The sequence below is a fragment of the Aulonocara sp. 'chitande type north' Nkhata Bay genome, linkage group LG22, assembly GCF_057382095.1.
Source record: "Aulonocara sp. 'chitande type north' Nkhata Bay isolate Kocher_YH1m ecotype deep benthic linkage group LG22, A_spYH_male_GT1.1, whole genome shotgun sequence".
Classification (NCBI taxonomy): Eukaryota; Metazoa; Chordata; class Actinopteri; order Cichliformes; family Cichlidae; genus Aulonocara; species Aulonocara sp. 'chitande type north' Nkhata Bay.
This window is the reverse complement of record NC_141364.1, coordinates 26,376,499-26,390,720: the sequence shown is the minus strand read 5'-3', so window position 1 is coordinate 26,390,720 and position 14,222 is coordinate 26,376,499. Positions and strand designations below refer to the sequence as shown.

The window sequence follows — 14,222 nt, the reverse complement described above, 5'->3', positions numbered from 1 at the left end:
ATGGTTCAGCTGTGTAGTCTCACCTACCACACAGCAGTGCAGGACTCCAGAGAGAAAATATACTTCAAAGGTCGACTCAAATGAGACAAAGGGCAGCAAAACTGAACATAACACACACGTGACAAGAGACTACCAAAGTAAAACAGGAAACATAACACAGACAGAGACTAAGACAGGGGTCAAAGGGTTAACTGATGGCACGACCATAGCTGGACTGGCCTTCGGGCATACGATGGGCCGATGGTGAATTTTTGCTTTTATGGGCCGATGATTTATTTTTATTTTTATTTTTTTGTAACGGTATAAACAATGAAAGGTGGTGGATTAGGTGACATGAATGAGTTGAAGGGAAGTTATGAACTGTTTCTGAGAGACAAATAACACCAGGATCCTTTTCGATGTAGCTGACAGCTGGTAACTGTGCAGGGGTGGATCTAGCAAAGTTTTGCCAGGGGGGCCAGGTAGAACATTAACAGGGAAAGGGGGGCACAAAGAAATACTTTTCTTTTTCTTTCTTATTCTCATTTAAAATGTCTGGCTGTTATTAAATAGTTTTCTTAAGCTTACAACCAAAGTTTTTATCTGATGTAAAATGTATAGAAATCATACATATACCAACAAGACTGTACATCACTGTCACAACAGCATTTGTTTTCATTCAAAGGCTTTATGGCTTTAATACCTGGTGGGCCGGTCTTTGTAGAATCCAATTTGCGATGTGCACGGCTGGCGCGGCCATTTATTTTTTAATGCACCTTCTCAGATTAATTCACTGCGTGTCGTGCCCAGGGCTGGACTGGATTTGTCTCGCATTAACTCCCTTCTTTGTCAAGATGATCCCACACTGCTTCAGTAATGTTGAGGACCGGGCTCTGGGGATAGTGTTCCACGGTGTGTTTTTCTATCCAGGCATGCTTCTACTGCACTGGAAGTGTGTTTGGGATCATTATCGTGCTAAAAAATGAAGCTGTTGCAAATCAAATGCAACCAGATGATATTACACAGTGGATCAAAATCTGATGGTGCTTTTCTTTTCATGACTTTTGCACAGTGCTATAGCTTTGTTTCAATCTTGACTTTATAACAAGAACAATATTAATTCCCTGTATGGCAAATGTGATCAGACCCCCAAACACAAGCACAACCACAAACAAATGACCCATATAGGACACTTCAACATGAAACACCAGGAAACATTTTCCCAAACTGTCCTGATTTTTTCCTTTTTTTTTAACAGCTGACAATGCACATTTAGTTTATTTAGGTGTGTTACAAAGAAGAAGTTAATGCAGTTCAGGAGCAGGAGTGAGAAAACCTAAAAGCAGGTGATCTCCACTGTGCTCGTGCCACACAGGTGGTCCTGCAGGTCTGTATGCAAGCCAAACAAACTGAACTGCTCCCTCCAAATGGCATCAGTGTTTATGAAATAGAACAAAATGTACTTCCAGAAACCCTGGAAAATAAAATATATAACAATATAACAGCTGTTTAAGAGGTATATTTAGCTAGTTCAGCTTTCTGTTGCTAGTGACACCTTACTGCTGTTTGTGAGAAAATGAAAGAGATGAAGGAAAGGAGAAACAGAAGAAAGAGGACGACACACTGACAGGACATTCTGGTGAGTTTGGAAAGTACTGCAGTTTGGAGCAGCAAGTCCAGCATATGGCCTATCTCAGTGGGACAGTGGGCTTCCAACCACCACACCCCCTTGAATATTTGGTTTCCCCCTTGCCCTACTCTACACCCACGCACACACACTGATCACCTCTCCATCTATACTCTAATCATTTTTCAGGCAAGGAACTGAGGAAGAGAGGGAGCGCCACTAAGCCTCTCTCCCAGTGGCTGCGTGGGTGTGCATCATCCCAGTGTTAAACAATGTGTTGAAACAGATCAGCCCTGGACATAACGTCACGTAAATTACCGTCTCTTTCCCTAAGCCGGGACTTGCCAAAACACAGAGCTGAAGCAGTCGAGGAGGGTGAATTAGATAAACATTACATCTTCTCTTGAGCACAGGGGACATACATTTGCAATGGAAACACTGAATCACGATCTCAGGGGAACGACCGTCACTGTTTTACAGGGTGTTAACTGCACATGAAGTATATTTAGTAGACAGGGTCAAGTAAATACACATCACAGGGGGATACGTGGTAAATTAATCTTTGACAGTTTGAGTCCATCTTTTTCTTCTGGCTGTTTTGAGCAAGCTGAGATGATGTGAAACGAAAAAGAGAGAAAAACCACAGTATGGTATAGTAACAGCTGGGAGTACATTTCTGCATTTAAAGAACATAAAACAGCTGTTCTTAACATTATAGAAAATCTTAAATATTTTCTATAATGTTACCCAGTGTCATAAAAGTTCAAATTAAGCTATGAGGCCATCTAGTGGTGTTTAGCTGTAATACGAAAGTACTAATATATGAGTAGTGTAAAATGAAAGATATAAAATCTGACAAAATACAACAGTATACAAAAAACTCATACAGGGAATTAATTTTTTAAGTTCTAGATAAAAAGAAAAGTCACTCAAAGGGAATTTAAACAATAGTTTTTGGTGTAAAAAAACCACAAAGCAATTCTTTGCTGCTTAGGTCACAGTAATATCTGCTCTTTACTATCTTTCTCTTTATTGCATCATCGCCATCATCTCATTTCTTTTTCATCTGCCTCATATTTTCCAAATAATCTGTATCCATGTCATTCCCTGCTCGTCCGGAGCAGCACCTGTCTGCCAGTTGATTGTTGGGGGTCAGGAGTTTGGATGGAAAACGATCCTCCTCTGGGAAACAGCCAGAAAAATGCAGGCAGCTATTTAAAGACTTTTCGATAATGAGATGGCAGGGGTGGAATCCTGGAGCTGTGTTCTTTCATCATAAACACATGCCCACGCCTCTCAGCAGCCGTAACGGATGCATCTACACTCCCTGATCTCTGAGGTGTCAAGACTAAGAGATTCCTGGGAATTTGGTGGCCTTGTTTTTACTATACAGCAGCAATTAAAAATAAGGCAGACTTTTCCAAGATTATGTTGAATAATTCAAGAAAATAAAACAGCTAAATGAGCTAAAATGAGAGAACTAATAAACTTTCTACTTGGAAAAGCCATTATCTGTCCTGTATGGGGTCCTATTTGTGCCAAAATTATGTTTAAATGTGCAGCCGTCCCACTGAATATGTAGTTGTACTTCAGTTGACGGATGAATATTGATGGACTTCACAGTAGCTACCTACATCCATCTTTTATACTGTTTATGAACAAAACACTGTTTCGCATTTGTGTAAATCAAACTATACTGTTATCTTGTTACACTTCCTCTCATTTGGATGTTGAGAATAATGTCATCGCTGGTGGGATCTTCGTCATGGACAGGAGTTGGTTCAACCACCTCGGCCAGTATGACACCCACATGGACATCTGGGGAGGGGAGAACTTTGGTGAGATCATCGATGATTTCTAACCCTACTTGAATCAGATGACTTTTATTATCATATCATCCTCCACACGCATCCCACACCAAATGTCTTTAAATAAAACTAAGCCTTACTCTGCTGGCAAAGACTTACCAGACTCCAACAATGTAAATATTCCCAACTTTATTCAAGATGAAGGATTCCTGACATGCTGTTTGTTGTTGATTACGTCGTGGAAGAGAAATTGTTTAAGCCGTGTTTCCAAAGTAACAAAGAGCCGACGGATGGCCTGGATTGCAGCCATTCGAAGACCAAATATAACGTTCCAGAGCACTCCAGCTCACATGTTAGTCTGCTCCAAGCATTCCCACAAAGGTCAGTCTTCTGTTGTAGTTATTACGTAATATATCATAACATAATTATTGATGTAGGTTACAAATAAGTCTTAATTTGAATTGAATTCGTTGCGCTATGCTGCTTTGTTCGCGGTGGCTTTGTGGGCTAATGTTTGTTGTATTTTGTAGGAAAACCAGCCTACAAAATGCTGGAATGCGATCCAGACTGTGCACTCTCTATCAACCTGGGTCATACCGAGTTTAAAGCTGCTACCACAGCGAGATTTGATCGGTTAAGAGGGAGAGCAATATCAAAACAGCCACGAAAAGTCCTGCATATATGTGCCCAAGTGTTGTATTGAAGCAATCAAGTGATGAATAACTGTTTTCCAGTATGTTGTTTTGCAATGTTGTGTTTTTGTTGATTTGTTTTTCACCGAAGCAGCTGATAAAGCACAATGGAACACAATTTTGCATCTTTCCTGTAAGATTCTATAATAGAATGAAATAATAATGCCAGTTATAAATAAGGTCAATAATAATAACTCTTTTTATTCTATTAGATCCGAAAATGTTGTGTAATACTACAACCTGAAATGACAAATAGATTGCGTTGGCCTGTACAGGAGATAAAGAAAAAAAATCTAACAACAGCTGTGAAATGGAATAGTCCAAATCACCAAAGTAAACTGGACCTGGGCTTGTTGCAGGGATCTGAAGTTACTAAACATTTTGTGAGTGTATGCACTCACACTTAGGACCATATAATAATAAATATGTGCATGATGAAAGTCGGGCAGCACGCTAACGTCCTTACTTGTATGGGTCTGACCCTTTCACTCCTTTGATTTTTTTTCCTCATACTTTTTTTTGCCTTTTCGTCAAGTCTGTCTTTGTACAGACCTGCCGTGTTCTCCGTTGTTTTGTACATAACTGGTTTTGGGGCAAATAAAATGCAAGTAGGGATTAAAACCGCAGAATTAATGATTACCGGTGCTGGAAATGCTAGCGCTTGATGCAGTGTTTTGATTTTGTTGCCCTCGTACCTACAATGCAATGCGCGAAAGTCACGTGGTCTGTCAATCTCTATTAGCAAGCATGGTTAGCTAGCTTGGTTAAAAGCTAGCTAACCAAGATTTATAAGCTTTATGAGCACAACACGGACAACATAGTATTCATTAAGATGAGACTAAAATCCCTAAATCTCATTCACCAAAACTGAAGCACAAACAATACCACACCGTAAGACATATGACTTTCAGATAATTTCACAATAAAGCACCAAAAGGCATCAACACCACAAACACACCTCAGCAGTACAAATCAATGACACCATTTACAGGGGGGTGCGGTTAGGAAATAATGATGGTCAACAGTTGGCACCTCCCTTTTCATAGAGGCAAGTAATGTTTTCTATACAAGCCAGAAAACATGCCTTATCATACTGTAAAGATCAGCACATTAAAGGATCTTTCAGACAGGAAGTGGGATGTGCTGCGATGACTATTAGGATTTTATACTCGTCGTGCGGTGCCTCACAAATGGCAAAGTTCACATCAAATTGATGTCATATTCACTGTTGTTACCTACCTCTTAATTTTTTATAACATGGCATGTTGTGGTCACTGGTCACCAAGCCCTGCCTGTACAACATAATTAAATCTCTTGCTCATGGCCTTCCCGTCTACTTGGATGCATATCACATACAAGTCAAACATGGCCGCAGTCAAAGTTCAGCTGCAGCACACATAAATGCTCTTTAGCCGGCGCACTTATGCTGCACTTTACTTAATGCAGTGCAAACACATTATTGCAAGCCACAGAAAAGAATGGGCTTCAGAGTGTAGCACACAACTGCAGTTTTCAGCACTTTACAGCTCCTGGTACAAACAATTGCTTTGGCAGGTGTGTTTGTTAAAGAGTTTCGTAGTATTTGAAAAACAGTTCAGAGCTCAAAAACAAAAGTTTTGTCACATTTTCAGTCGATGTAAAAATTGTGCACATGAGCAAATGGAACCTCATACTCTCGGGGTGAAACAGGCAGCCTGCTGTGCCTCTTCTTTCCCCCTGCAGTGTTTATTAATAGACATAAACAGACCCGGGGTAGTCATGGTCACGCATAGCAGCACAGTGACTGAGTGAGAGGAGGCTGGGTCAACTGTCTTTATCCCCCCTCCTCTCTCGGTTCATCTGTACTCGCTGCTCCCGCTCATTCTTTAACACTCACTTTACTTTTGTCGTTTGAACCAGAGCGCCTTGATTTTATTCTTGCTCAGCAGATTCATCATCGGAATACAGCAGGAAGGCAGAAAAAAGGAATCATATGTTGAGAAGTAAGTTCTTGTGATGGTTTAAATTAATTATACGTTCATGAACTTTCTGTTGTTGTTCATAATGCAGTTTTTTATTTTTACTGTGGCCTTTTGCTTAACTGATAAGTAAATGTTTTTGTGTAAGATGGACATCAGGCGCATGCTGGTGCTGTCTCTGGGTGTTGTGCCTTATCCCAGCACCTGTCCTGCAGTGAGACAGCTGGTCCCTGTCATATCTTCTACTGAGCTTTGTTCTGTTAGCAGTCAAACATGTCAAAGAAAGAACAACAAAATGTAGCTTCTAAAATATGCTCATTAATTACATGAAATGACCTAGTTAAATACAAGCACAAGAGTTCTAGCTTGATTCTTTGCTTTTTTTAGTTGGTTTCAAACCAAGAAACAGCATCTATCACATGGATCTTGTCTCTCTTGTCTCAAATCTCTACCCGATGACATTATTGGGTCAATTTGATCAATTTACCCTTGGGGAGTATCTGGCTAGTCTTGGCAAACACCTCAAAGGGTACAGTTACAGCTGCATTATTCACCAGGGGAGACTCCAAGTGCCCATCCATCGACAGGGACAATGACATGTTATGATAATCTGCTTGCTGGTGTAATCTCTGTAATGCCACTTGCTGGAACTTCAGATGAAAACTGTCTGTGTGTGTTTATATCACTAGAGGTTTTGTGTTCATTGAATGCATACTTGTCTGAGGTGTGTTTGACCGTGGCCATGCACTGAATTGGTGCCCGTGGCACCTAGCCTAAGGGAGCAGCTGTCAAAAACATACCCTGCTAAACCATGCCTCCACATGCCCACATGTGCTAATGACATCAGCATAGCTTGCAAGTCCAGCCAAAACATTAACCCAGCCCCTATTGTATGCTCACATGTTATCATTTTAAGCCAGACCTAATATATAGCTAAGAGGCCTGAGACTGCCTAACGTATTCATCTGGTTTAACAGGCCTTTCTGAAGGGGACTTCTACATCAAAACGGGCAACGGGAATTAGGCCAAACAGATGGATGACCTAGATGATAACATTTCATCCTCTGGTTTTGAGCCACTCTTCATTAAGGAAGAGGAGGGGAATCCAGAGAGATCCCTCATGGAACAAGGAGAATGCAACACAAACCTCCATGACCTCACCTTCACAGGCGCACAGCTAAAGCAATCAGCTTTGATAAAGCCATACCTCCAGGAGATGGATGACTTACTGAAGAGCTGTGAAGAGCTCACCGGTATTTCATTTGGCTCTCAGTACTCAGCAAATTATACTGAAACAAATCTGAATGAATCCAGTCATGGTCAGGCAAAAGAGGAAGTAACAGTGGAAAAGTGTGGAGAAGCATGGAAACACCCCCAAGCCTATCTTTCAACTAGCTACATTGACACACACATAGATGGGACCAGTGCCGAAGAAAAGCCTGCCCAGGGCCAATCGCATTGCATGGGAACTGTCATCGACAGGTGTGGCGTGACCACAGAACGCTGTCGCCAGGCAGAAATGCCTCTGACATCAGCAGGTAACAAACTGAGCAAAACCATGGTGGAGTATGAAGGCCAGCTGCTGGGGATGCTAGCCATGCTGGAGGGCTGTATGGAAGAAACTGGCATGGATTTTGAACCCCAAGAGTGGGTTACAGATGAAAGCCAAGAATATGTACACATCAACAAGAACCCTCAGCTTTATAGAGGCACAACACTGGTGCCCATTCAGCAAGAGAGGCTATTAAAGACGGAGAGCCAGCCAATGCAATTGGACTCCTGGGAAGAAGGTCAAGTTTCCAAGGACACCGGGAAAAGAATGACAGCAGGTTCAGCAACACATGGCAGCCAGCACAAAGATTTGTCTGGCCATGACATGATGGGTGAGCTCTCTGTGGACCGATCAGAAAGCCCAGGTCATCTAAAAACAGACAAGGTGTTCGGCTTTTCAGAGACACCCATAGATACTACAAAAGAGAACACGATGTACTGCGAGGGAATGAAGCCTGGACATATATTTGATGAAAGCACAGAAACAACAGGAGATGTGATTGAGATTGATGTAGATGCCAATGAACTCCTGTCTGAGAAGACAGAAGAACTCAAGAGAGACACCTTAGATCTGGGATCTAGTGTGACAGAATTAGAGGCCTTGGGGACTCAGATGGAGGACTGCATTGAAGGGGTACAGCGATTACAGAAGAGGAGGAAGGAGCTGCTGGTAGAGGTGCTGTGCCTGAGAGGGGAAATGGGCCAAGGGGCAAGGGAGGAGGAGGAGGAGGAGCGGATTGATAACAAAGTGGCAGACCTGATGAATGTGCTCAAAAAAGAACAAGAAGGCAGAAGGGGAGAAAGAAAGAGGGAGAGAGAGATCCTCAGGGAGGAGAGGGCAGAGGAGGAAAGAAGGATGTGGAAGGTGAACCTGGAGAGACAGGGGCTACAAGATGAGCTTAGAAAGCTGAAGAGGAGGCTATTTGCAATGGCGAGGGGCTGCGCCCACAGCCAGGCAGCTCTGAACAACCAGCGCCGTGAAGTGGAGATACTAAAGAGAGAAGAGGTAAGAACATAATTACATTTCCATCCATCATGCATTTCCAACCATTCATTCATCTTCTTCTAAATGAATTTCTTCCAGGAGAAGCTGAAGTCCTTGGTGCTCCAGCTGATAGAAGAGGGCTGCCAGCTCAGGCTGGCCCAACAACAACAGCTCTCAGTAGTAAGAGCGAAGCTCCAGGAACAGAGCTCCAGTCAGACTACCAACACTGCAGAGGAGCTGACTGAATGCAGGAGGCATTCATGTGGGGACATACAGCAGTATGTGGAGGGTGGCCTGAAAGCATTGGAGGACAGGTGCAGTCAGTGGAATCACCAAAACACGTGTTTTTCTTCCTTTTGACACACACAGACATTTGGTAGTGCTGTAGTTTTAAGACATAAAAACCCACTGACACAGTGTTACAGCTATAAAACACTAAAGCTTTCTCTGATTTGCTTGTCCAGGTATGAGCCCATTTTGCTTGCACTGTTGAAGAGAAGAGAGGCAACAGCTGGCGCAATCGTTAAAGCCAAAGAGCAGGCCCAGGAGCTGAGAGCCCAGCTGAGACCTCTGATGGAGGAGATAGAAAAACTGAAGCTGCAGAGGGCTTGTTTGGAGGAGAAACTCAATCTAATCCACATGCAAAGAAGAGAAAACGTGGGGCAGTACAAGGTAACCAAGGTGACTGAGGAAAAAGTAGGGCATGACGACAAAAACACTGACATTATGCCTGCCTCTCAGGAGACGGTGCACTGTCTGGAGGAGAGCAGCAGAGAACTGAAGACTGAGTTACAGATTCAGAAGCGAAAAACCAAAGAGATCAAGGAGTTGAGAGATAGCCTTAACGAGCAGCTCCTACTTTACAGGTAATCCGTTCATCAAGTCTGTACCACACCTTTAAACCTTTAAGCCTGTAACTAGATTGTTTTTCTTTACAGAAATGCCATTCAGGACCATAACATGGGTGACAATGAGGAGGAAACATGACTGTTCTTCACACAAAATGAGCTTGTGTTTTAGGAAACATAGTAAACTAAAGGTTTGATCAGTGCACTTTAACACATATAAACATACATGCTGTTATAGGACAAAACCAAGACAATCTTTTTTTTTGTAAAGATAAACTAGACTGCAGCTTGTAGGAAAGTTTTTGTTATGAATAAACGCAGTGTGTTCTTTGTAATCTAAGTGCCACTGATGAGTTAATGTCTGTCTCTGAAGAGCAGACTGAATTTCTTGTACTTATAAGGCCAACGTGCCTGAAGAACTAAACACTGGGACACAGACGAACAGGGTGAGTAAGCCTCAGAGACGGGAAAAAGTACCAAAACATCACAACACAAAAGAGGCCTGAGCAAAGTGTGACGAAGCATCATCAACTCTTTCTTTTTTCTTTTTTCTTTTTTTTCTTTTTAAATGACATCAGAAACAGCAGTATGCGACATTACGTGATGGCAGAGCTTCAGTTCATCCTTTGTCATTTTTTTTTTTTTTTTTTAATAAATAGGACAGGGGGAATGAATGAGAGAAAGAGGGGGAGAGAAAGAAAGAAAACCAAAGGGGAGAAGAGACGGTGAGAAGGGGGGGGAAGAGAGAGAGAAAAAAAAAAGAACTCCTGGGTCACCTGTATGGAGAAAAAAAAAAAAAAACAAACAAAAAAAACAAACAGAGGAGACAGCAAACAACAAAGAGCAACATAATAATAGAGAAAACAAAGCACCATCACAATAAACTAGCTAGTCATAGATATCAATATTTACTAAATAATAAACGATATTGTGCAGCACGCAAGATAGACAGCGCACAGTGTGCTTTGAGGCAGCAGCCAAGAAAGCTTTAGTCCGCGTCTGTGAATACCCATGTGTGCATACCTGTGTGGATCAGCATGCTTGCATTCCAAAGGTTTCTCCATGTAATGATCTGCTAGGGAGTGTGGGGGGGCCACAGCCCCGTCCTCCAGGGTGTGAAGCAGGTATGGAGGAGATCAAAACTCCAGACATCCAGAGGCCCCCAGAACACAAGAGACCAAGGAAGACCAACAGAGGGGCAGCCGCGCCACTGTTCCAGTAAGAGCTGAGGAGAGTCCCAGATGAGGGCTCGCCCAGCAGCCGCGGAGCAGAAGTCAGGGGGAGTTGCAGTGACGCGCCCGTGAGCTCCGCCGGCCCCCAGCTGTGCCTGAGTGACCGAGCCCCAGGCCGAGAGGCCGGGGGCACCCCACCTCCAAAGGGGCCCGAGCGAGCCCCAGGCCCCAGGCCCCGACAAGCGGCCGCCAAGGAGTGAGCCGGTGTGTACCCGGACGCCCACCCCCAGACACAAAGAACCACCAACACACCGACACCTGAGGGAGTCCGCCACTGGCAGGGGAAGTGGTGGTGGGTGGAGATAGGCCTCCAAACCTTGGAGGGCCTGAGGTGTCCCCAGAGAGGTGGCGTCTGATACCCAACCTGACATATAGACACAGACATACAGGCACACACAGACACAAACATCCATTCCCACCCTCATGCTCTCATATGCACTCACTCCACACTCAACCAACGTGGAGACAGACATAAAGAGACGCTGTACACACAATCACACTCCCCAAGCGTACTCTACAAACCGGGTCTAGGTACCCTTGCCCCTGGAGGGGGGAATTGCACCCAGACCCAGGTGGTGTTACCCTTTTCCCTGCGGTGGGGAGAGGCAGACCACCCCGACTCCGCAGCAGCAGGGAGGCCCCACACCCCAGACCGCAGTCGGACGGCCAACTCCTCCTACTAGCCCTCCCGCTCCAGCAGGCCGCAGAGAATGGGAGTGGGAGAAGACTCCAAACCTCCCTCCACCCGCTCATTGTAGTGTTGATGCATATGTGTTCTAAGGTGCAATTAAAACCCAGGAGGGCATGGAGCTACCTGCCAAGGAGCAGCAGGTAAGCGCATAGTCCCTCCTGCTAGCCCTCAATGACTAAGTGTATTTAAAATTGAGAGGTGGGCAACGACGTCAGGGGTGAGGTATACACCCTGATGGTGATTTGGACTCCGTGATTGTGCCCACCCCCAAGATCCTATATGTATGTGTAATGAGAGTGTGAATAATGTGAATGTCTAAGTTGTGGGATAAAATTGAGGCAGAGGCAGCCAGAAGGGGACAGGGGGGGGGGGGGGTAGCCTCCTCTGCACCCTGGTGACATACCCCCACTCCAAGGCCCTGCATGTGTGGGTGGTTGTGGAGGAGCGGGAAGAGGGAGGCAGCTGGAGATGGGGAGGGAAGGAAGGGAGGGGTAGGTAACCCCTCCCTGGGGCCAGCTCCCCCGCTGACCCCAGTAGGCACCCCCACCCTCCGCGACCCGCCAGGGAAGGGGGGCCCAGGCCCATCAGACCGGGGCCCAGTGCAGTAGCGCCCCCCGGCTCCACAGAGCCCTGGACAGTCCACCCAACCCCACCACAGAGAAAACTGCACCCACCCCACCATCCACACATCTTCCAGACTACATAAGACGGTAAACGCCCAGGCTGAGATCTTCCTCCACCTCTCCTGTATCTCCCCCTCCTGCAGAGAGTTCCTGAAGAGAAGAAAGCTCCTGCAAGATGTGACCATCCCCCCCACCAGTTGAAGAGCCCCCCAGGCGGCTCGACGCACCGGCGGCACCCTGCTCCAGGGCCGGGCCCCCATGCACCCACCCGCCCACAACCCCGGCAACACACCAACCAGGACCCAAGCCCCCGAGGCCCGGCCCGGGCCACAGCCCAGAGACGGAGCGCCCCCAGAACCTCACGCCCATCCCGGACCCACCCAGGGGCAGCCAGGTTGCCAGGTCAGTAACCCACGTCCGTCAGCACAGACCCTCCCCTAGCCCCGCTGCACGCAGCCGCGAGGAAACAGTCACCTGAGAGCCAACAGAGCCCCCAACCGGACGTGACCGCTACCCCGGGTTGAGCTCCCCAAGGAAGATGCCTCCGGGGAACCCCCCGACGCCCTAAGCCTGTCCCCACACAAAATGAGCTTGTGTTTTAGGAAACATAGTAAACTAAAGGTTTGATCAGTGCACTTTAACACATATAAACATACATGCTGTTATAGGACAAAACCAAGACAATCTTTTTTTTTGTAAAGATAAACTAGACTGCAGCTTGTAGGAAAGTTTTTGTTATGAATAAACGCAGTGTGTTCTTTGTAATCTAAGTGCCACTGATGAGTTAATGTCTGTCTCTGAAGAGCAGACTGAATTTCTTGTACTTATAAGGCCAACGTGCCTGAAGAACTAAACACTGGGACACAGACGAACAGGGTGAGTAAGCCTCAGAGACGGGAAAAAGTACCAAAACATCACAACACAAAAGAGGCCTGAGCAAAGTGTGACGAAGCATCATCAACTCTTTCTTTTTTCTTTTTTCTTTTTTTTCTTTTTAAATGACATCAGAAACAGCAGTATGCGACATTACGTGATGGCAGAGCTTCAGTTCATCCTTTGTCATTTTTTTTTTTTTTTTTTAATAAATAGGACAGGGGGAATGAATGAGAGAAAGAGGGGGAGAGAAAGAAAGAAAACCAAAGGGGAGAAGAGACGGTGAGAAGGGGGGGGAAGAGAGAGAGAAAAAAAAAAGAACTCCTGGGTCACCTGTATGGAGAAAAAAAAAAAAAAACAAACAAAAAAAACAAACAGAGGAGACAGCAAACAACAAAGAGCAACATAATAATAGAGAAAACAAAGCACCATCACAATAAACTAGCTAGTCATAGATATCAATATTTACTAAATAATAAACGATATTGTGCAGCACGCAAGATAGACAGCGCACAGTGTGCTTTGAGGCAGCAGCCAAGAAAGCTTTAGTCCGCGTCTGTGAATACCCATGTGTGCATACCTGTGTGGATCAGCATGCTTGCATTCCAAAGGTTTCTCCATGTAATGATCTGCTAGGGAGTGTGGGGGGGCCACAGCCCCGTCCTCCAGGGTGTGAAGCAGGTATGGAGGAGATCAAAACTCCAGACATCCAGAGGCCCCCAGAACACAAGAGACCAAGGAAGACCAACAGAGGGGCAGCCGCGCCACTGTTCCAGTAAGAGCTGAGGAGAGTCCCAGATGAGGGCTCGCCCAGCAGCCGCGGAGCAGAAGTCAGGGGGAGTTGCAGTGACGCGCCCGTGAGCTCCGCCGGCCCCCAGCTGTGCCTGAGTGACCGAGCCCCAGGCCGAGAGGCCGGGGGCACCCCACCTCCAAAGGGGCCCGAGCGAGCCCCAGGCCCCAGGCCCCGACAAGCGGCCGCCAAGGAGTGAGCCGGTGTGTACCCGGACGCCCACCCCCAGACACAAAGAACCACCAACACACCGACACCTGAGGGAGTCCGCCACTGGCAGGGGAAGTGGTGGTGGGTGGAGATAGGCCTCCAAACCTTGGAGGGCCTGAGGTGTCCCCAGAGAGGTGGCGTCTGATACCCAACCTGACATATAGACACAGACATACAGGCACACACAGACACAAACATCCATTCCCACCCTCATGCTCTCATATGCACTCACTCCACACTCAACCAACGTGGAGACAGACATAAAGAGACGCTGTACACACAATCACACTCCCCAAGCGTACTCTACAAACCGGGTCTAGGTACCCTTGCCCCTGGAGGGGGGAATTGCACCCAG

General features: G+C 45.8%; 1 protein-coding gene across 1 annotated transcript; it reads left to right on the top strand.

Moving 5' to 3' along the window:
- The first annotated feature begins 5,959 nt into the window (after window positions 1-5,959).
- sync (syncoilin, intermediate filament protein) lies at window positions 5,960-10,166 on the top strand. The gene is made up of 6 exons (XM_086281021.1): window positions 5,960-6,088; window positions 7,042-8,621; window positions 8,700-8,914; window positions 9,065-9,272; window positions 9,342-9,466; window positions 9,539-10,166. The coding sequence occupies exons 2-6, from the start codon at window positions 7,098-7,100 to the stop codon at window positions 9,585-9,587; spliced, it is 2,121 nt and encodes a 706-aa protein (XP_086137147.1). The 5' UTR covers window positions 5,960-6,088; window positions 7,042-7,097; the 3' UTR covers window positions 9,588-10,166.
- Window positions 10,167-14,222: the final 4,056 nt, after the last annotated feature.

What these genes read in the sequence shown, in the direction of transcription:
- sync (XM_086281021.1), top strand. Translation starts at nt 7,098, where the DNA reads ATGGATGACCTAGATGATAACATTTCATCCTCTGGTTTTGAGCCACTC. An exon ending in AGATACTAAAGAGAGAAGAG is followed by an intron (nt 8,622 to 8,699) that starts GTAAGAACATAA and finishes AATTTCTTCCAG; the next exon opens with GAGAAGCTGAAGTCCTTGGT. An exon ending in CTGAAAGCATTGGAGGACAG is followed by an intron (nt 8,915 to 9,064) that starts GTGCAGTCAGTG and finishes TTGCTTGTCCAG; the next exon opens with GTATGAGCCCATTTTGCTTG.